Raw genomic sequence first — 22,367 nt, forward strand, 5'->3', positions numbered from 1 at the left:
AAAGTAGCTCATGATATTTCCACTGGTCGATTTTCCAGCAACATACAGTAGTGGGGTGGGGTGGGGTGTGTGTGTGTGTGTGTGTGTGTGTGTGTGTGTGTGTGTGTGTATGTGAAGTTATTGGGGGCAGACACATTATAATTTTATATCTGTAAAGTTAATTATCCTAGAAGAGAAGGTTGTGTGAATTTACTTTCTTGCTCGTAGATTTTATTCTATATTTCTGTGTGTAACATGCATATCTACATGATTATGGCCATAGTGTTGACCGGTGATAGGCAGTTGGATACAATTTAAAGGGCCAGACATTATCCTTGATCTTGGGTTAAACAATGATCTAAGTTAAACAATACATTTAATTGAAGAAAGAGACAAAATATCTGTAAGAACATATCAGCAGGCATTTTACAGAAGTTATAACAGATCATTCTGACAAAAAAGCAGGAAGGAGTTGGGGGCCACAGGAAAAAGTTGAGGGCCGAATGTGAAGGTTCAGGTGGGAAGACTAATTTTAGTAAGAATGTATCCTCCCTGTACTAAGCTTCAGGATAGCAAAGTGCATAGAGGACATACAGTAGGCACTAGGTGCTCGTCAGTGCCTCTGGGCAGTGTGTAGGTAATTGTTTTATATTAAATATTAAACCTAACCTTCTATAATAGTGTTAGTCTCTACCATTATCCTAAATCAGCTCTGCTAGTTCCTTTTGATCTGCCTTAGGTGAGACAGGGAAACGGGTCATCTACAAAACGCAGGCGCAGTGTAAGATGTAGCACAAGTGATGTTATAGAGTGGCGCTTCTCAAACTCGGCCCAAAGACCCACTAAGGCTGGGTACACACTAGGCGATATATTGGATGATATGTAGTTTTCAGGGAAATTGGCACAACCCATCGTTCACATTACATACAGTCAGGTCCATAAATATTGGGACATTGACAGAATTTTCAGATTTTGGCCTCTATTCACCACCACAATGGTTTTGAAATGAAACAAACAAGATGTGCTTTAACTGCAGACTTTCAGATTTAATTTGAGGGTAATTACATACAAATCGGGTGAACAGTGTAGGAATTACAACAGTTTCAATATGTGCCTCCCACTTTTTAAGGGGCCAAAAGTAATGGGACTATCAACTCAAAAGCTATTTCATGGACAGGTTTGGGCTATTCCCTCGTTATTTCATTATCAATTAAGCAGGTAAAAGGTCTGGAGTTGATTCTAGGTGTGACATTTGCATTTGGAATCAGTTGCTGTCAACTCTCAATATGAGATCCAAAGAGCTGTCACTATCAGTGAAGCAAGCCATCATTAGGCTGAAAAATCAAAACAAACCCATCAGAGATATAGCGAAAACATTAGGTGTGGCCAAATCAACTATTAGGAACATTCTTAAAAAGAAAGAATGCATCGGAGAGCTCAGCAACACCAAAAGACCCAGAAGACCACGGAAAACAACTGTGGTGGATGACAAAAGAATTATTTCCCTGGTGAAGAAAAACCCCTTCACAACAGTTGGCCAAATCAAGAACACTCTCCAGGAGGTAGATGTATATGTGTCAAAGTCAACAATCAAGAGAAGACTTCACAAGAGTGAATATAGAGGGTTCACCACAAGATGCAAACCATTGGTGAGCCACAAAAACAGGAAGACCAGATTAGAGTTTGGCAAACAACATCTAAAAAAGCCATTACAGTTCTGGAACAACATCCTATTGACAGATGAGACAAAGATCAACTTGTACCAGAGTGATGGGAAGAGAAGGAAAGGAACTGCTCATGATCCAAAACATACCACCTCATCAGTGAAGCATGGTGGTGGTAGTGTCATGGCGTGGGCATGTATGGCTGCCAATGGAACTGGTTCCCTTGTATTTATTGATGATGTGACTGCTGACAAAAGCAGCAGAATGAATTCTGAAGTGTTTCGGGCAATATTATATGCTCATATTCAGTCAAATGCTTCAGAACTCATTGGACAGGGCTTCACAGTGCAGATGGACAATGACCCTAAGCATACTGCAAAAGCAACCAAAGAGTTTTTTAAGGCTAAAAAGTGGAATGTTATGCAATGGCCAAGTCAATCCCCTGACCTGAATCCGATTGAGCATGCATTTCACTTGATGAAGACAAAACTGAAGGGAAAATGCCCCAAGAACAAGCAGAAACTGAAGACATTTGCAGTAGAGGCCTGGCAGAGCATCACCAGGGATGAAACCCAGCGTCTAGTGATGTCTATGCGTTCCAGACTTCAGGCTGTAATTGCCTGCAAAGGATTTGCAACAAAGTATTAAAAAGTGAAAGTTAGATTTGGGATTGTTTAGTTTGTCCCATTACTTTTGGCCCCTTAAAAAGTGGGAGGCACATATAGAAACCGTTGTAATTCCTACACCATTCACCTGATTTGGATGTAATTACCCTCAAATTAAATCTGAAAGTCTGCAGTTAAAGCACATCTTGTTTGTTTCATTTCAAAGCCATTGTAGTGGTGTCAATGTCCCAATATTTATGGACCTGACTGTAGTGTGTGCACTGAATCGTGCGTTCACAGGCTGGGATACACGTCAGTCCAGGTTTTAAGCTTGAGCACAGGGTACTATTTACCCGGTCCTGTTGAAGGGGCCGGGTCCTGCAGCCCTCCCCACACCCCACCCCAGCCGTCGTCATGGTTGTTATGGTCGAGCAGCAGGGAGAGAGAACTGACTCTCTCTCTCCAGCCCAGCACACACGCTGCTTTCACACTGCGTGCCGGGCTAGGGAGAGAGGCTCCTGCAGCAGCAGTCAGTCCTCTCTCCCTGCGTTATATGCGGGAGGGGGGAAGCAATTGCACCCCCACCCCTGGACACCTGCACCCCCTATGCTGTCCAATTATTTTTTGGAAGGAGGAGGTCTGGCCACACATCCCCATTTGGGGAGGGCTGCGCACACCTATAGACGCACGTTAATCACACACTTTGGTTTATGCAGCCCATTGATTTTACCATACCTCCCAACATTGGGGAGGTCGGGAGCAGACATTGTGCGCGTGCCCCCCTAAAAGAGGGGAATGGTCTTGTGGACTACAAGATACTCCCATAAGTCAGGGTGGTCACGTGTGATTGCATTGTTACCACCCAGTTCCCTCCTCATAATGACCTATTTCAGGGAAAGGCAGATCCGGACAGGTCCCGTTCAACTCAGAATAAGACGGACATAATTAGCACAGTCGCGAGCACAATGCAATTTTTGTGCCTGCGCTAAAAGATCCGCCTGAGTCATAATCAGGCCCATAGTCCATGGCATTGGGAAAATGCTATGTGGTGTCACCCAATATATTTATGTTCTGAGCAGATGTATTATCAGCAGGAGACCTCTCGGGCCTGATCAGAGTTGCACCCTAATGCATTCGCAGCTGCGATCATGCTATTTATGCTAACGCCCGCCAACAGACTCCCCGCCTGTATAAGCGTGCGACGGACTGAGCAAAAGCTGCTGCACACACTTCCCCTATCTGTGTTGTGTGCAGATCCTCCAGGGGGTTAAGAACTCACCACCATCGACACAACATCGGATGCACATTGGCTCCTCGAGTAAGTGCTGGGCTGCGCAGTTTCCGAGTCAACTTCCTCTCTAAGACTGTGGTTCTGCGACTGAGAATGCAGCTGCGATCGCAGACACACCCCTGGAACTCCAATAGCACGCCAATGGACCGACCTCCTTTTGTGAACACTTTCGGCCACCTGGTCAGGACCTTGCGATTACGGAGACCATGCAAATGGCGTGCAAAACTACAGCTTGCGCACGTGCAGTGAGACTTTTATCTGCGTTTTGCAAAACAATAGCTCAATTGCGCAAACATCATGCGTAGCGTAGAACTTTGAATAAGGCCCTTTATTTGGCGTTTCAGACCTCAGCACCCAACAACAGGTCAAACTGTGACTTTTCAGAGAAACAGCGTTTAGTTTAAAGGTTTATTTGTATATATCTGGAGACAGATGAGGATTACAGTATACAATTCCTCAGAACACAAATTTACATTATTTGTATACTTTAAATTCTGGAAAAAAAAAAAGAAAAAGTTTTTAAATACTGTACAGCATGACCCAGCTAGCACTGTATCCTTTCATAGTGCAAAACCTGCTAACCTCCCCCAATAATGCATCTGTCAATGAGACCATCTGACTGTCGTCTTCCATTGTCAGTGGACCATCAGAAGATCAGAAGCCTTGTTAGTACAATCTTGCCTTCGGAAGGACCAGTGGTATTATTCCAGGGCTAGAAGTTCCAGTTCCGTATTGCATAGCCCCTGGAAGATTGGGGTGCAGCTAGTTTATTAGAGATGCTATTAGCAGGCATATTCCATAACTAAGTACTGTAGGTGCCAGACTGAGGGAGAGGAGTTTGGGAGATCAAAGCGAAACCCTGTCTTTTTTTGTTCTTGTTCATATGGTAGCGAGTGCCCCCCATTCTGTGCAGGTCGGAATAACGTGGTCGGTGCTCAGATGTGCGAGGGGAGGCTCTGAATGGGGGCGGAAGGCGGCAGTTGGCGGGGCTTGATCTCACGGGATTTCATGTAGGAGAGGAACTGCTCTGGAATCTCAGCTAAGACGTCCTTGGCGAGCCGGGCCATGCTCAGCACTTGGTTTCCGGAGCGGTCCACATAGTCACGGAATGGCACAAACTATAGAGGAAGAAAAACAAGCAGTGAGGTGTTAAAATATCAGAACCCTGAAATTCCATAACTGCAATCTAAAGTATTACATGTTTCTCTGGGGCCCCTTCAATAAGTCACTATTGAACATGTCTCATGACCCCACCACCACTGGAAGTCACATGACCCCACCACCACTGGAAGTCACATGACCCCACCACCACTGGAAGTCACATGACCCCACCACCACTGGAAGTCACATGACCCCACCACTCCTGTTAGTTACATGATTAAACCACACCTGGAAGTCATATGCCTAGGCAACCAATCAACAATAGTTCAGTGTGGCTGGTTGTCTACATTAGACATTAAATAAGGGTGAGGTAGTGCATCTCCAGGGTACCCCCCCCCCCTCCCCCCATTCTACTAAACGCGATTTGTACACAATCTCTGCACAACACATGATCTATGGGGCCCTTCCTCTGCTCCCGGCCCTGTGACAACTATACAACTTGCAATCACTATAGTTCTGCTCCTGTTCATAGAGTCACAATCTGAACAGCATCCATGTATTAAAAATAAATGGAGAGAATTTTTCCAGTGGGTATGTGTGACTCCAACACAACAGCTTCCCCAACCCCAAGAACAGCACAAATGCACATAAAATAAGTAAAAAAGCAGAGAAAATACAGCCCTTAGGTGGTAAAACTTAGGATCTGGGGGCTTATGGCGATCTAGATGTCTTCCCAGATACTGAGTGCTGAATTCCAAATATACCAAACTAAGGGGAATAACAAGTATCAATCCCTTCTCTTGCGAACCCTCTCCCGCAGCCTCATCCTCCTCCGAAGTTTCTTAGTCAATGACACCGCCGCCTATATGCAGTGTCGGAAACTGTGGAGGAGTAGTTTAAAAATGGGAAAGACTCCTCTGACGCGCTGGGTTGTATTGCGCAGGAACATCTAGTTCTCAAAACCAAAGTCCCTGCAGAAATTTTGAATACATAGGGCCGTATTCAATTAGGAGTGAAAAAAGCCGTTTTCACCCGTTTTTTTGGCAATAATTTGGCCTGAAAATGTATCTCCGTATTCAATTCCAGTCCGTTTTCGCCTATGCGGAAAGTCAATGCACCGGAATAGGCGATACTTTTTCTCCACAGAATAGCAGGAGTAAAAAAGGGCTAAATCTACATTTTGGGGTGCAGATGTTGGGAAACCACCCAGAGCCCTTGGTACACCCCCCCCCAAAGGACAATTCACCCCAAAACAGGAAAAAAAAAATCCCGGAACACCCTCAAAATAAAGCCTTAGAAATCTGGGACAAAAAATGAAAAAAAGTGGGGGGACAACTTAAAAAATGAGCAAAATAAGATTCTGGGGGTGCTCTAAGAAGGGTCCAAGTGTTTTTGGGACTGCAGGTGCTTGTATGACGGAGGAATTTAACTTTTTCTAAAACTTCACTTTAGAGACTATAAGATATACTAGTACCCATTACAATCACCCAAAATTACATGGGACTACTTATTTTCTCCAAAATACACGGCTTTATGCCAGTCTTCAACACTTTTACCTAGATGCTAATAGCAAGCAATACCACCTCTTAAGTACCCTAACTAGTTAAATTAGGGCTAATACTTAACAGGATTCAATCGGGAAACCGGCTCACATAAGCCCGACAGCCGGCTTCCCGATTGCTTTATCCCGGCGAGGGTTAAATGACAGGCGTCTAAATCTAGACGCCTGTCATTTTTCCGATGCCGGGAGACCGGCGCCCAGCATCCCGATCGAAGGGATGCCGGGCGCCGCGAGCGGACAGGCGCGGGGGGTGAGGGTTAGGTTTAGGGCACGGCTAGGGGGAGGGAGGGTTAGGGTTAGGCACCCCCGGGGGGAGGTTAGGGTTAGGCTAGGGGGAGGGAGGGTAAGGGTTAGGCTAGGGGGAGGGAGGGTAAGGGTTAGGGTTAGGAACCCCCCCGGGGGACGTAGGTCTAGGCAGCGGGGAAGGGGGGGTTAGGTTTAGGCACTTAGAGGGGGGATTAGGGTTAGGCACAGGGTGGGAGGTTAGGGTTAGGCACCCCTAAGGAGGGTAAGGGAGGTTAGGTGGTACTTACCTAGGGACGATCGGGATTTCCAGCGCTGTCGGGCTGCCGCTGCCGGGATCTCTGCATCTGTCGGACTGACGCTGCCGGGAATCGAACTGCCGGCCATGCGTCAGCCGGTCTTTCATACCGAATGCTACTAAACTACCATAATGATTTCCGAAGTCAGCCCATCTGGGGTACAGAGTGATTCCCCCACTTCTTCCTGCACTTTTCGCTTGTTTCACATTCGCCGGGTCCCGTTTTTGTTAATTGAGAACGGAGTAAATCGGGAGCGCGCATGAAAAGTTTTCGCCTCCAAAACAGGCGTAGGCGCCAAAAAGTTGGGTAGGCTGAACTTTTACACTGAGGCGAAACTAATGATGTTAAAAACAAAAACTAATATACTCCACAATACAGATTGTCAAATAACTACGGTACTGCTGTGATTAATGCTACAATGGCCCCCAAATCTCAAGCCTAAAAAGAATACTAGCATTTAAGTAGGAGAGACCTACATTATACCTCTAATGTTTGCTTACAGAAGAGAACAATCTCCTACTTCTGACAAATAATGAGAAATCAGGATTTGTAGTGGAAAAGACCCTTTGGAGGTAGTTAAATTCCATACTAAGATTTACTGAGCTGAAAATCATCTTTCTGTATTAATATTATTATTTATTATCATGCTTCTATAAGAAAAGCCTAATGCAGTAGATACAGCTCGTGTCTTAGGCAAACTAATGCTGCAAACTAATGGGGACTGCAGTCTGGGCATTGCATAAGGGGCAGTATTACTGTGGGCAATATATTGACAGCACTACTGTGGGCATTGCATAGGGGCACTACTACTGTGGACATTGTATAAGTGGCACTACTATTGTGGGTATTGCATAAGGGGCACTACTACTGTGGGCATGTATAGGGGGCATTACCACTGTGGGCATTGTATAAGGGGCTTTACTACTGTGGGCATTGTATAGGGGACATTACCACTGTGTGCATTGTATAAGGGGCACTACTACTGTGGGCATTGTATAAGGGGCACTACTACTGTGGGCATATAGGGGCACTACTACTGTAGGCATTGCATAAGGGGCACTACTACTGTGGGCATTGCATAAGGGGCACTACTACTGTGGGTATTGTATAAGGGCACTACTACTGTGGGCATTGCATAATGGGCACTACTACTATGGGCATTGTATAAGGGGCACTACTACTGTGGGTATTGTATAAGGGGCACTACTGTGGGCATTGTATAAGGGGCACTACTACTGTTGGCATTGTATAGGGACACTACTACTGTGGGTATTGTATAAGGGGCACTACTACTGTGGGCATTGCATAAGGGGCACTACTACTGTGGGCATTGTATAAGGGGCACTACTACTATGGGCATTGTATAAGGGGCACTACTACTGTGGGTATTGTTTAGGAGGCACTACTACTGTGCACACTGCATAAGGGGCAGTACTGTTGTGTGGCATAATGTGTATAAAGGGTACTACGGTGTGAAAAATGGTCATGCCTTAAGGACACGTCCCTGCTTAAATGGTCTCGCCCCTTTTCCCGGCGCGCGCATAAGTAGAACCTTATATTTTCCATACCCCCACTTCAAACTTCCCACTTCTACCACTAGCGGTAATGTCATGCCCAGATCACATTGCAAATGCGACTATTATTCATAAATGGGCCCCAATATAGCACAACTGTAGGAATACACAGCTCTGACCCAGTATAGCACACCTGCTCCTTCCCAACCCGCCACTTCTCCTGAATGAGTCAGTATATATGCAAAGCCAGAGGCGCCATAAATATTGTCACTGCTGGCTTGCAAACCACTAGCGCCTCATTGCTACAATGTGCCCGTAGCGAACGAGCAGTGCGATCGCCGTAAGACAGCAGCTGCTACTAAACAGCCCAGCAGTGTCTATTATTGTCAGGCTGCTGGCTGGTGCATATGTACTGAGACATTCAGGTAAATGTCAAGTGTTTGTGTGCGCTGTCAGAACTCGCCGAAAAAAGCAATTGTGCTGCCCGAGAAAATGCATTTGCTGGAAATAAAGCATCAAGGTTTAATATTCTTTCACGCACAACTGTGCTGTATTATTGCTTTGTGTGTACCAGGTCCTTTTTAATGACACCACTGAACAAATGGTACAGTATACCTATAGAAGACAACAAAAGAACTGAACGTGAAGTGTGTCAACTTGCATATGCATAAATCAGGGGCGTATCTATAATGGGTGCACCTAGATTTTTTAATACTCACCTCTCCCAAGTCCCACATCGGCTGTCACAGCCCTGTAGGGATAGCCATCGTCCATCAATGATTCATAATCATCGATGTTTTATGGGCAAAGTTTAATGTTTTGCCATCGATGGGGGAGAACCAGATGGTTTCCCTCCATCCATGTTACAGCATAACTGAGGGTCTCATTCAGACCCGCTCGCAAGCGGGTCGATGGTGCCCAAGTGCGCATGCGCACGACGGAGAGAGCTCCGTCGTGCGCATGCGCGAGACCCGGCGAGCGACGGGGAAGCCGTCGCTCCAGGTCTCGCACCAAAGGGGGCGGGCTGTCGATGGTGAGTGACAGCACGCCCCCTTTGGTCGGCGTGCCGGGGGCATGGCTGCCCAGATGGAGGCTTTCCCATGGGAACGCCTACCGTCTGGCTCCGGCCCCACTGACATCACTAGTGATGCCAGTGGGAGTGATTTTGGCTCTGATAGAGCCAAAATCACTCCAGGGCTTGCGGCAACGAGACCCTATCGCAAGGGTCTCGTCGCAAGCCCGTCTTGACCAACGCGACCATCATCATGGACGCTCGCATAAGCTGTGGGTGGTAACCCACAGCTATGCGAGCGTCCAAGAGGCCGCACAATTAAATAAAAAAAACGCCCTGATTCAGAGCGGGCGCTCGTTCAGAGCGTCCGGCTCTGAATCAGGCCCTGAATGCGCTGCCCCCCTCCTTCTTGAATCACCCTGCAGTGGGAGGCTGCCGCACCAATCAGCTTCACACTGACCGCACCCCCTCCCACCCATGACTGAGGTAGAGGTTCTCACAGCACCCCCCTCCCCAGCACGCATCACTGTGTTTAAAAAAAAACAAAAAACTAAGGAGGTGTGGTCACACCTTCTGCAATTAGGCCATGCCCCTGCCCACAGGCCAGTCAGTCAGAGAACAGGGATTACCATCGGTTGGTGAAACCATCGATCGTCATCAATTGCATAGTTGGTAACAATCGATAACCACTTACTATATCACAATCAATGGTAATAATCCCTACAGCCCTGCATAAAACGCCTGGATAATGGCCGCAGCTGCCATTTTTCCGGCATTTTGCGCATGCGCAGTGGGGAAACTCGCCGGGAAAATGGTGACCCTCTGCGCACCTTCAGATCTCTCCCCGGCATTCTATACTGTGGGCATGTACACGCAGTACGGTATGCTATGTCTGAACACAGCAGTAGTGTGACACTGCTGACTACAGTATAACTTTACGTATTACTTATAAAAGTCACTGTCCCAGCAAAAAAATGGCGATAAATCGCTAAGAAAAATGTCTCCACATTGTGGCGATAAGAAATTGCACTTTTTTGATAATAAACGGGACTCATGGCACCATAAATCTCGTGTGTTCCAGCGTCCAGAGCAAAGTACAACAATCGTCATCATGAACTTGTGCCCCCGAGGGACTTATGCTTGGCAAGGGGGCTCATTTGAAAGATACGTATAATGCAAGGCAGGATGTATCTCATAGGGATGTGCTTAATTTGCATGCCATTACTGTACTCAGGGCCTGATTCAGAGGCGCTCGCTATATGCGAGCGCTCGCTCTGAATCAGGGCGTTTTGTTTTTTTTAATTACCACCTCCAGGCTGCTCGCATAGCTGTGGGTGACCACCCACAGCTTGTGCGAGCAGCCTGGCTTTGCTCGCGATTATCGCGACCATCGGCATTGCGAGGAGACCCTAAGGTAGGGTCTCAGCACTCGCAATGCCGAGTGGACTTCCTGCTCTAATAGAGCAGGAAGTCCACTACTGACATCACGCGTGATGTCAGTAGGGCCGCCCACAAACGGCAGGTGTTCCTTCGGGAACGCCTCCATTTGTGCAGCCACCCCCCCTACCCGCCTACTAACGGGACGAGCTGTCGATCAACATCGACAGCCACCCCGTTCTGTTGCGAATCCTGGAGCGAGTGAAGTTCTCACTCGCTATGGGGCTTGCGCACGAGCATGGCGCGCGCCGCGCATGCGCACTGGGCCACCATCGACCTGCTTGTGAGCGCTGTGCGCTCGCGAGCGGGTCTGAATCAGGCCCTCAGTGCTGGATTAACAGGGCTGCTGGGCGGGCACCCAGGGGCCCACATGCACACGCATCGCTGCATCACCAGCGTGGGCCTGATTCAGCAACTGCGATTACGCACTCAATCGGCCAATTGTTGCATTCTGCGAATGCGTATGCGAACCAGCCACTGCGTTTGAACACCGATGCAGGGGCGGGCATAAATTAGGCACTGCGATATCATTCGCAGCTCGAGTACTCAGTGAGGTTAGAATTTCCTGAGTAAGGTCAGAGCTTTTGCAAGTGTGCGCGAGCCTGTGATTGTACTCAATGTTACAGATGGTTTCGCAGTCTTGCTAACTATTACAGATGTGTGTAAGGTAAGGTGGGTGTCCTTATGTTGTGCTGCGACGGCATAGCGATCGCAGTGGATGAGTATATCTTCACAGTGAGACTGCGTGTGTAATCGCTATTGCAGTCGAAGTTGCGATCGGTACTGAATCAGGCCCAAAGTGAACTGGGGTGTCTGTGTGATATAATATAGCTGTGGGGCACTACAGTGTGTCTGACACATTTCTGGTGCTGGTAATATTAACATATTATTAATGTTAATAACATCCCCAGCCTATAGTATTTATAATTTTATTGTCAGGGGACCCCAAAAGTTATTGGCCTTGGGACCCCCACAAACCATAATCCGGCCCTGACTGTACTGCACTTGCATATGACCACCCTGATCTGCCTGTCCATGCAGAGGGGGCTGCACTCTAAATCACCCCTATAGTTTATTTGCCCGTTTGTACTGTACCTGCACAATGTCCCTTTCTGCATAGCGGCCTCTGGAGGAAACCCGGACCTCATCTCCATCAAGTTCTTCCATTGCTGCAAACATCAATAAGGGAGAGGAGTTAATCATATGCCCACAAAGGAATGCCAATAATCTACTGGTACAAGTGACAAACCAGCATTCAGAAGGTTAATAGGGCCTGATTCAGCAATAATGCAAATGCAGCAGGAGGTGTATGACACTCTTTGCTGCATTTGCGATCCCAGCACTGCGACGGAGGTCTCAGGCTGGGATCATCGATGATCGCGATGGTGGGCGGCGCCAGGCCTTCAGCCAGTTGAGTAAGCCTCAGTGTACTCATCCTGGCCGGCTTGCGAGCCCAGGATCAACGCAGATCCTGGGCTGGTCACTCCTGGAACGGGGGGCGGACACGCCCCCTTCCGGGAACGCCCGCCGCCCCCACACCTTAAATGCCTCTGCCTGTCAATCAGGCAGGGGCATTCAAGGGGCTGCGTGCATCTACGCAGGAACCAATCTGCACACTCGCAAAATGGGTCCTGCGCAGATTCCAGATAATCGGGAATCTGTGTGCATGGCTGAATCAGGTCCATAGAGCGCCAGTAGTGTTATATAGCACTGAGCACACTTGTATTTCCTTGTCTTCTGCTGTGTACATTCATTACAGCTATGCTATGAAATGAAAGACATCAGCAGGTATTGTCCAGAATTTCCCAAACGCATCTTCTGTGACCACACTGAGGGCCTGATTCAGACCCACTCGCGAGCGCTGAGCGCTCGCAAGCTGGTCGATGGTGCTCTAGTGCACATGCGCACGACGGAGGGAGCTCCATCGTGCGCATGCGCGAGACCCGCATAGTGACGGCCAAGCCGTCGCTCTGGGTCTCGCACCAAAGGGGGCGTGCTGTCGATGGTGAGTGACAGCACGCCCCCTTTGGTGGGCGTGCCGGAGGCGTTGCTGCCCAGACGGAGGCGTTCCCATGGGAACGCCTACCGTCTGGGGCCAGCCCCACTGACATCACTAGTGATGCCAGTGGGAGTGCTTTTGGCTCTGATAGAGCCAAAAGCACTCCTATGCTTGCGGCAGCGAGACCCTACCGCAGGGTCTCGTCGCAAGCCCGATGGTCGCGATGGTCTTCACCATCGCGACCATCTTTTTGGCTGCTCGCATAAGCTGTGGGTGGTCACCCACAGCTATGCGAGCGGCCAGGAGGCCGCTACAATTTTAGGTAGGAGGGCCCTGATTCAGAGCGACCGCTCTTGTCAGAGCGTCCGGCTCTGAATCAGGCCCTGAGCCAGCAGAAGATTAAGCTGCTGCTGATCTTAGTGATCTAAGCAATATCTGGCAGAAGGAAGCGGTATATTTAAAACCAGTACTGGCCTTGCAGCTTGGTGTTGGTCCGGGCCTGGTTATGCCTTTGGGGGGGGGACCCTACGTCTTTTTTTTTTTTACAAAATGTAACCCTTCTTTTACAGGTTTTACACACAAGAAGCCTTCACATATCTCACTGATATGTGCAGGCTGCTAGCTCGGGAGAGATTTGCAGAGAGGAAACACTGCAATCTCGGGTGAGTAATCTCATCTTCACTCGCAACTCGGGAGAGATATCTCAATCTGCTTCACCATCGGCCATCTCAATTCACTTCTTAGTAAATTTGAGAGATGAAAAACGGGAAAAGCACCCAAGAATCGGCGATGCAAATCGAGATTAAAAATAACTAAACTCTTCCAATCTCGATTCTTAGTAAATTTACCCCTAGGGGTATATTTACTAAATTGAGAGATTTTAGAAGTGATGTTGTCCATAGCAACCAATCAGATTCTATTTAACATTTAACTAGGACCTTCTAGAAGATAATAGCTAGAATTTGATTGGTTGCTATGGGCAACATCTCCACTTCTAAAAACTTTCACTTTAGTAAATATACCTCCTAGTTCTCTAATTTGTCCTCCTTAGCAGCTGACCCAGGCCCCTGCCGAGCCCCTCCAACAAGCCTGAGCCCAGGTAATTAATACTCGCTATCCCCCCTCCTTGGTGCTCAAGTAAATGTTTTACACAGAGCAACCAATCAGATTGTAGTTAGCATTTTATAGATCAGTGGTTCTCAAACTCGGTCCTCACACAGTTCACGTTTTGCAGGTCACCCAGCAGGTGCACAGGTGTATTCATTACTCACTGACACATTTTAAGAGATCCACTGGTAGAGCTAATTATTTCACTTGTAATTCTGTGAAGGGACATGGGCTCTATTTACTAAAATCCGCATATTGAATGCGGATTGTAGTGTGATATTACCGAGTGAATTCGCATTGCGAATTCAGGCAATATCACAGGGATTTACTATAAATCCCTTGCAGGGACAGAGCTTGTGATAAAGCTCTGTCCCTGCGAATCCCCTCCGCACTCTAGTCGCGGTATTTTCGGAAAAAATACAATGACTAAGAGCCCGCGCATGCGCCGACCCACCGTCGCTGCTACACCCCACCGACGCTAAGCCCCGCCCCCCGCGATCACGGACCCCCGAGACCCCCCCTCCCTTCATTACACTTACCTGCATCCTCCTGGCCTCCGGTGATCTTCTCCGGGCTTCCCGATCAGGTGATCTCCCATACTGCACTGGGAACCGATCACCTGATGACCGGGCAGCAGGGCACTGTGGGAGACCAGCTGACCGGAGAGGAGCCATCACCGGAGGCCCGATCACCGGTCCCTGGATTCAGGTAAGTAAAAAAAAAAATGTTTCAATTTTTTTTTTCTTTTTTTTACAGCAATCAGCTTGCGGTCTGTTTAGACCACATAGCTGATTACTGGTACCGGCTCCCGCCTCTGCTCTCCCCGTTAGAGCAGAGTGGGAGCCCGGTAACCGGGGGAGACCCTGGATAATGCCACCTCCAGGTGGCGTTATTATCACAGGGCTTCCCCCGTTATTTTTTTACAATTTATTTTTAGTAACTATGGTCGGATCACATTTCCCATTACAATTATGGGAAATGCGATCTGCTTTACTAAAAATAAGTGATACTAGGGCTTGGAGTAGAATTTTACTAGTTCTATTCCAATTGCCATGTAATAACTACAGGTGAAACTAAAATAATGTGAAAAGGGTGTGAAAACACCCTTTTTCACTTTATTTTAGTAAAAATAATGTTAATAAATAGAGCCCATGGAACATGCACTGTTTGGGGTCCTGAGGAGCGAGTTTGAGAACCTGTGTACTAGATGAATTATAGCTAAATCTCATTGGCTGCTATGAGCAATACATCCATTTGTTCTTTTTAAACCTCCCCCTATACAATTCTATGTAACTTTGCAATACCAAGACTATTCCAATACCTAGGAGTATATTATTTATTATAATGTTATAAAATTCGCATAAATCCTCAAAGTAAAGATTAGTATCTTCACGCAAATTTACTAACATTCTTGCCGGGAGACAGGCTCCGATAAGGACCTGTCCTGACGGAGAGCTGGAAGCAGTGTGAGAGCGTAACGCTATCACAATTCTTCCAGGTTCAGGTTCCCGGCAGCCAATGCGTATGTGCGATCGTCGGCTGGCGCATGCATCACCCTCCTCCTGAAAAATCTGCAAAATAGTTTCCCATCGGCTAATATTAGTGGCGTTATAATATCGGAGCCAAACGTGGAATGCGTCGCATAGCTTGGTAAATCCAGCAGATTCGCTATGGGGGCTGAGGTTGCTGTCGGAAATGGATCCCCGATATCTGCCGCGGTCCCTCTATGGTACATTCGGGATCCTTAATATTTGCAGGGATCCTCCGAAAACGTCCGTTTCCGGGGAATATCCCGCAAATATTATTTGATAAATAGCTTCCAAGTCCCCTGTATATGCGGTACTGTGCTTTACCCCCACAATCAACCAACGTACCATATTATTTTCAGATAGCACAACATTATTTGATATGTAATACTACTCTGAAGCACATAGCAGAACCCTGCAGCATCCCTCTAAGTACTTCTCACGTCACGTGCCAAAAGTACTTTACTCTTAGTACTCGAGTAACTTGTGATGACCCCAGTATACCCCGATACCCCTTATTATACTAGAATATTCACTAATAACCTCTCATGCACTATAATGCTCAACTAACATCTTTAAAACGCCCCCAATTCCCCTATTATAATACAATGTCTCCTGGTAATAATAATGCCCTTTCTTCAGCATAAAATATGAAGTGAGATTAATATTGCACTAAAGCACTGAGTGTGCCGAGCTGGGAGAGGAGGTTTTCTGCTGCGTACATGCATAATATAGTAGAATTGCGAGGAAGACACATTATATGTGACATACATAGGCTCCGTGCTAATGATTGTCGTCTGTACAGGTTCAGTAATGAAAACGGTTTCTCCTGTGGGGACAATAAACTGATAGGAAACAGTCGGGGAGGATGATTCTCGCCCTACAGAACCGAACGACCTTATCATGCACAGTGCATCACTAATCTGTTTTATTTTTATTTACTAATTATTTCATGCACACAGGGACTGGCAGGAAATAAAGGAAAGCTTGTGTGGGAACGTGCAGTTGTTTGCTTAGGGCAGGACAATTTTAATTAAGGGGCTATTGCCTTAGGCCACCCAGTAAAGAAAAAAAGGAGGGGGAGGGCAATGAAACTTTCCAGAGATAGGAAAGCCCTTAAAGTCCACCTGTATAAGTGAAATGTAGAGTTTAAAAATAAATAAATATTAGCCTCAATCTAAATCAAAAGTTGGTGGGGCACCATGGATTGTTGCCCTCACTGCCCCGCTCCATAGGGTGTGATTGGTTTGCTGGCCTTTTCCATCGGCAGCTCTGCTCCAGGTTGCTCAGGTTTGGTTGGATGACGTTTGTGGACTGGAAGTTACAAACATGGCCACAGATTCTCGATTGGATTTTGATCTGGAGTTTGACGCATTCGGTATGAAATACCGCCGGACGCATGGAAGGAAATCCCGATCGTCTGTAAGGTAAGTATGAACTAACCTTACTATACCCCCTAACCCTAACCCTCCTTTAGGGTGCCTAACCCTAACCTCCACCCCCCTGTGCCTAACCCTAATCCCCCCTCTAAGTGCCTAAACCTAACCCCCCCTTTCCCCGCTGCCTAAACCTAAGTCCCCCGGGGAAGGGTGCCTAACCCTAACCTTCCCCCGGGGGTGCCTAACCCTAACTCTCCCTCCCCCTAGCCTAACCCTAACCTCCCGGGGGGGTGCCTAACCCTAAGTACCCCCCGGGAACCCTAAACCTAACCCTCCCCTCCCCCACGGCTGTCCGCGCTCGGCATCCCTTCGATCGGGATGTCCGGCGCCGGTGTCCCGGCGTAGGTTAATTAACTCACGCCGGGATTCTGTAGTCTAGATACCGGCGGTCGGCATAGTGACCGCCGGCATATTAAACATATACCACTTTGACTTGGCCATTGTAAAACATTCACCTTTTTGGTTGTTCAGCCACACCAGCGTTGCTTTGGCCTTGTACTTGGGATCACTGGGGGGAGGCAAACTTTCTCCCAAGCTTTCTCCTGAGGTCCATTAATCCATCCAACAGTTTTAACAAGATGCCCAGTCCCCACTGAGGAAAAGCAGCCCCACAACCAGATGCTGCCCCCCCTATGCTTCATTGTTGGGTCAATGTTTGCTGTGGAATGGGCAGTATAAAGTTTGCGCCACACATAGCATTTAGAATTGGGGCCAAAAAGTTAATTATTTTGTCTTATCTAACCATAAAACCTATGCTTATGTTTTCTACCAAACTGGATGGAATAGCACCCGTGTCCCCATCTTGGAGGCTATTCCTTACGGCCCTGTAGTTATGATGCTATTCGCTGCTTTGAACCATCTTCTCATGCTGACTGTATAGTTTATCACATTCCTATAGCTGTTATCCTGTCCTTTCCTCACCCTGCCCCCGTGTCCTGTTCTTGCCTCAGCCGGTTATGGCATGTGGACAGAACGCCCCTGTGGCAGTATTTAGGAGAGACGGTCTAGCAGCTCTGACAGAAGAGGTTAAAGTTGCCTATTTGATTTGGATGTTAAAATGGTGAACTTACAATCTAACTTTTATTTGAAATGACTGGTATTGTGTGAAATGGTACAAAAGCCACTAACGTCCTTGAAGGTTTAATAACCCCGGAACATTCCCGTTGCAGTTTAAAATGATGTCTGCAAATCCACTATAAATGTGATATACTTTAGTTTGTGATCCTCTTTCATTACACTTTATCTATCTCCAACAGGACTCAATCTTATAATCCTTCACATGTTCTGTCCTTTATATTTTCAAAGAGGAGGAAGTATGACAAAGAGAGAATTCATCCATTCGCTACCGAAGGCAAACTTCTCTAGGCACCCTTCAGTACTTTGTCCTGACAGACTATCTTCCTGGTCCCTTTTTCATTTGAGGGGGGGCTCCCCCTTGTAAGTCTGTATCTGTAGGTCAATATTACAAAATAAAATTCCCATAGGAGTTGGAAACAGTTTGTCTATTTTTTATTAACTGGAGAACAACCATGAAAGAAAAATGAACAAAGCAAAAAAAAACAAAAATGAAAGAAAAAAAGTAAAACAAATCCAATTTTTTTATTAGCAAACGATATAGGCAGTGCTTTTTTATTTGATGTTTTTTAAAAAATTATATCGGTATTCAGAAAAAAAGGTGCTGGTACCACCCTAAAGTTAGAAGTTGATACAAGGGTAAGGGTATTTTCTAAATGATTTTTATTTTATTATTTTTCTTATTTCTTTTATTCATCAGAGCAATATTATAGTACATAGATATAAGAAAACAAAGAAAATAATAAACAGAACATAGGCCCTGATTCAGACCCACTCGCGAGCGGCTGTCCGCTTGCAAGTGGGTCAATGGTCTGCACTGCGCATGCGCACGACGGAGGGAGCTCCGTCGTGCGCATGCGCGAGACGCGACGAGCGAAGGACTTTCCTTCGCTCATAGTGTCTGATCAAAGGGGGCGTGCTGTCGATGTTGATTGACAGCACGCCCCCTTTGGTAGGCGTGCCAGGGGCGTGCCTGCCAGTCGGAGGCGTTCCCACCGTCAGAAGCCGGCCCCACTGACATCACTAGTGATGTCAGTGGGAGTGATTTTGGCTGTTAGAGCCAAAATCACTCCTGGCCTTGCGGTTGAGAAACTCAACCGCAGGCTTCTGCTCGCACTGGCGATGGTCGCGATGGTCAAGACCATCACGACCATCATCCTGCACGCTCGTATAGGCTGTGGGTGGTGACCCACAGCTATACGAGCGTCCAGGAGGACGCTCCATATTTATGGAGGTGGGCCCTGATTCAGAGCGAGCGCTCTGGTCAGAGCGTCCGGCTCTGAATCAGGGCCATAGACCCATTAAGGGTAACAATATTCAAATAATACAATATACTCTAAATAAAGAAAAATAGTTCCACCAACGGACAAAAAAAAAAAATGGCATGTATTATTCAAAGCTGTCTAAACATGGCAAGGACACACCCCAAAAAATTCTCCAATATAATAAAACAGTAGAAAGGAGACCCAAAAACAAAAAAGAAAAACAGATCCCATCTCAGCCTGTAACAGGCAAAGAATTGATTAATTTTCTAAATGATTTAATTTCTTATTTTTTCTGAAACTAGTTATGAAAATACTAAAAAAAAATTAAAATAGGGTGACAGTACTGAGTATTATTATTATTATTATTATTATTATTATTATTATTATTATTATCCTTTATTTTTAAGGCACCAGCAAGTTTCTGCAGGGCTGTGTAGAGTATATACACACGGTAACAGTACAGCATGACACAACTGTGCTACAGAAAATGTAAAATGAAATATCATTGGACAATACAGGGCTGTAAACTGACAAACTAGGTAGGACATGGACTACAGACAAGGGATGGGCACTCGCTGTTTCTTAGCAGGCAAGTGGAGGTGAGTCAAAGGGACAGGAAGTCGGGTAGCCATCAATGGGGCGATTCAATTCAACGCAATGTGATTAGCACTGGGGAGTGTTTCAAGAGAGGAGGGGGTCCGTGTGCAGTCTCCGTCCGGGGCCCCCTCCTCTCTCTCTCCAGGGGTCTGGCAGCGCACTGAGTGCAGCACAGCAGCGGTAGACACTGGGCACTAGTCTGTGCCCAGAGTCTACAGTGCATGCGCAGGTCACCGGAAAAATGGCATGGCAGACATTTTCCTAGTGTTGTTTTTTACAGCACTGACACCGGCGCCAACATGGGACTCCGGAGTGGTAAGAATAATATGGGTGCAGGGTGCACACCCTGCACCCATTATAAATACGCCCCTGCCTGGAGCTATTCAATTGACCGCACTGTTAAGTCTGACTAGAGGATTTCTGCTCGTACCCTCCTGAGGTGCGAGCAGAAATCCAACTTAAGTGCCGGCCGCGATGCTGTTTTCCAGCTCAGCGCGGTGCTAACAGCATCTCCCGACTAAGTGCAGGGCGCGATCGGAACAATTGAATGGCTCCGGGAACTCCTAAGTATAACATCCAAGTGGTGAACTTGGGGAAGAGCCAGGAGGGAGATGTTATTGACGGACAGAGAAAAGGGAGAGTATGGGTCCTGGAAAGGGGGGAGGGAGATTATGAATTCTGTTGAGTACCACCACAAACAAAAACCAGTAGATGTACAGTAATACTGTCAGCAAAGCTGTGTTTTGACAACTACCTCCATTGTGAAGTTGTCAACACCAACTTCATTTTTTTACTGTTTGGCAATTGGAATCAGAGCTGGAATAAGACCCCATGGGATTCTTCTAAGCAACATGCTGGTTTAGGCCTTGGGTTATCTGAGTTCCTCAGTGGAACCTAGGTTGCTAATGGATGATCTGGCAATGATTATGATTAGCTTTAGAGTCTTAGGTAAAAATTAGAAAACGTTCTAGGTTGGTGGTCATCCCTTTTATATCTAAAATCCAACAAGAGTTTCCTGTCTTATAAGGGCATATTTTATTAACTAAGAGCTCGTGCAGAGAACAGCTGCTTCCTGTTGCATTCCAAACACAACACAATGTGAAAAAACTGCCCAGGATCTAGTGCAGAGCAGAGCTCAATCTACAATTTAACAGGGGCTTTTTAAGACTGGAGGGGGCCCGTGTACTAGTGGGCACCCTACCAACGGAAAAAAAAAAAAAAAAAATACCAGCAAATGTAAAATTTCAAACAGACTCTGGCAGTGACTTCTGTGCCTGCTCCATATTTTCATCGCTGTTGCCATATTTACAAAGAAATCGCCATATTAATGACGTGGCTGGCAGCAGGTAAGTAAAGCAATGGGTGCAGGATGTGCTGTTTTGGCGCCCCTCGACCCACACAGGTCACTATACCGTACACTGGGCCTGATTCAGACCCGCTCGCAAGCGGGTCGATGTTGGGGCATTGCGTCTGCCGCAAGCCCCGGAGCGAGTGAGAAATTCACTCTCTCCGGGGCTCGCTACAAACGGGGCGGCTGTCGATGTTGATCGACAGCTCGCCCCGTTTTGTAGGCGGGGGGGGGGGGGGGTGGCTGGTCAAAAGGAGGCGTTCCTGCCATTTGAGGGCAGCCCTACTGACATCACGAGTGATGTCAGTAGTGGGCTTCCAGCTCTATTAGAGCCGGAAGCTCACTGGGGCTTGCGGCAGACGAGACCCTACCACAAGGGTCTAGTCGCAAGCTTGATGGTCGCGACCATCACCTGGCCGCTCGCAAAAGCTGTGGGTGGTCACCCACAGCTTAGCGAGCGACCAGTTTTAAAAAAAAAAAGTGGCCACCCTGATTCAGAGCGAGCGCTCGCTTTTTGCGAGCGGCTCGGAATCAGGGCCACTGTACGCGTTTCCAGATCATAGTAGTGAGCAACACAAAAAGTTGATCATTTTCTTGCTACACTCTCCAGAAAGCAAAATAGGCTTTTAACGCGACAATGCTGTCGCCTCAAGCCCTAAGACCAACAATCAGTATGCTGGTGGGCGAAGCATCAACTGGGGAGCCAAAAGTTTCTGCATACTATTCTAGAGCAATCTCCCTCTCTAACAATTTTACAACTTCTTAATTGAATTTCCTCGACCTGTTTTTTAGGAAGAACAAAAGGAAGGTTATGAAAAATCTATTTTAAAAGGGCTTTATTCCACTGGTAAATCTCATTGGGCATATTTTCGGAAAAATCTATATTTGGACTGCAGCGTGAAATCTTACATTCTGCTGTAAATATGTATTCAGAAAAGAACACCCTAATTACTCTGCGCGTTTCGGATGAAATGACTTTGTAGCATACCTGAGAATTGCAGCTGGGAATTACGCTGTTATTTTCTCCTCCAGGCTAAGTAATACCTCAAGGGCAGTCTGCTGCCTGAAAATGTCAGCGTTTAACTGTTACTCTGCTGCATCTAACAATAACTGAGGTTATTCTTTACTGTCGTAGAAAACTAATTCTTTTATATACTTCCTGGGTTACCTTGATCGAGCAATTATGACTTATGTACTGTGATAGTGCTTATACAATAGCATGACATATTAAAATATGTCAGGGTATATACAGTACGAATGCATAGTTTTATTGTTAACAAATTATATTTGTGAATACCGTAAAGTT

General features: G+C 46.8%; 1 protein-coding gene across 4 annotated transcripts in view; it reads right to left on the reverse strand.

Moving 5' to 3' along the window:
* Positions 1–3,926: 3,926 nt before the first annotated feature.
* The window catches only part of CPNE9 (copine family member 9), a 384,344-nt gene continuing 365,903 nt past the window's right edge, over positions 3,927–22,367 (reverse strand). For all 4 annotated transcript variants that reach the window (XM_088473286.1, XM_088473287.1, XM_088473288.1 and 1 more), the window contains 2 exons: positions 11,802–11,875; positions 3,927–4,657 (listed from right to left, as the gene is read on the reverse strand). In XM_088473286.1, coding sequence (XP_088329412.1) covers positions 4,475–4,657; positions 11,802–11,875 — 257 coding nt within the window. In that variant the 3' untranslated portion in view covers positions 3,927–4,474. The remainder of the gene's footprint in view (positions 4,658–11,801; positions 11,876–22,367) is intronic.

The sequence above is a fragment of the Taudactylus pleione genome, unplaced genomic scaffold (assembly GCF_031769625.1).
Source record: "Taudactylus pleione unplaced genomic scaffold, aTauple2 ptg000133l, whole genome shotgun sequence".
In the NCBI taxonomy this organism is placed as follows: domain Eukaryota; kingdom Metazoa; phylum Chordata; class Amphibia; order Anura; family Myobatrachidae; genus Taudactylus; species Taudactylus pleione.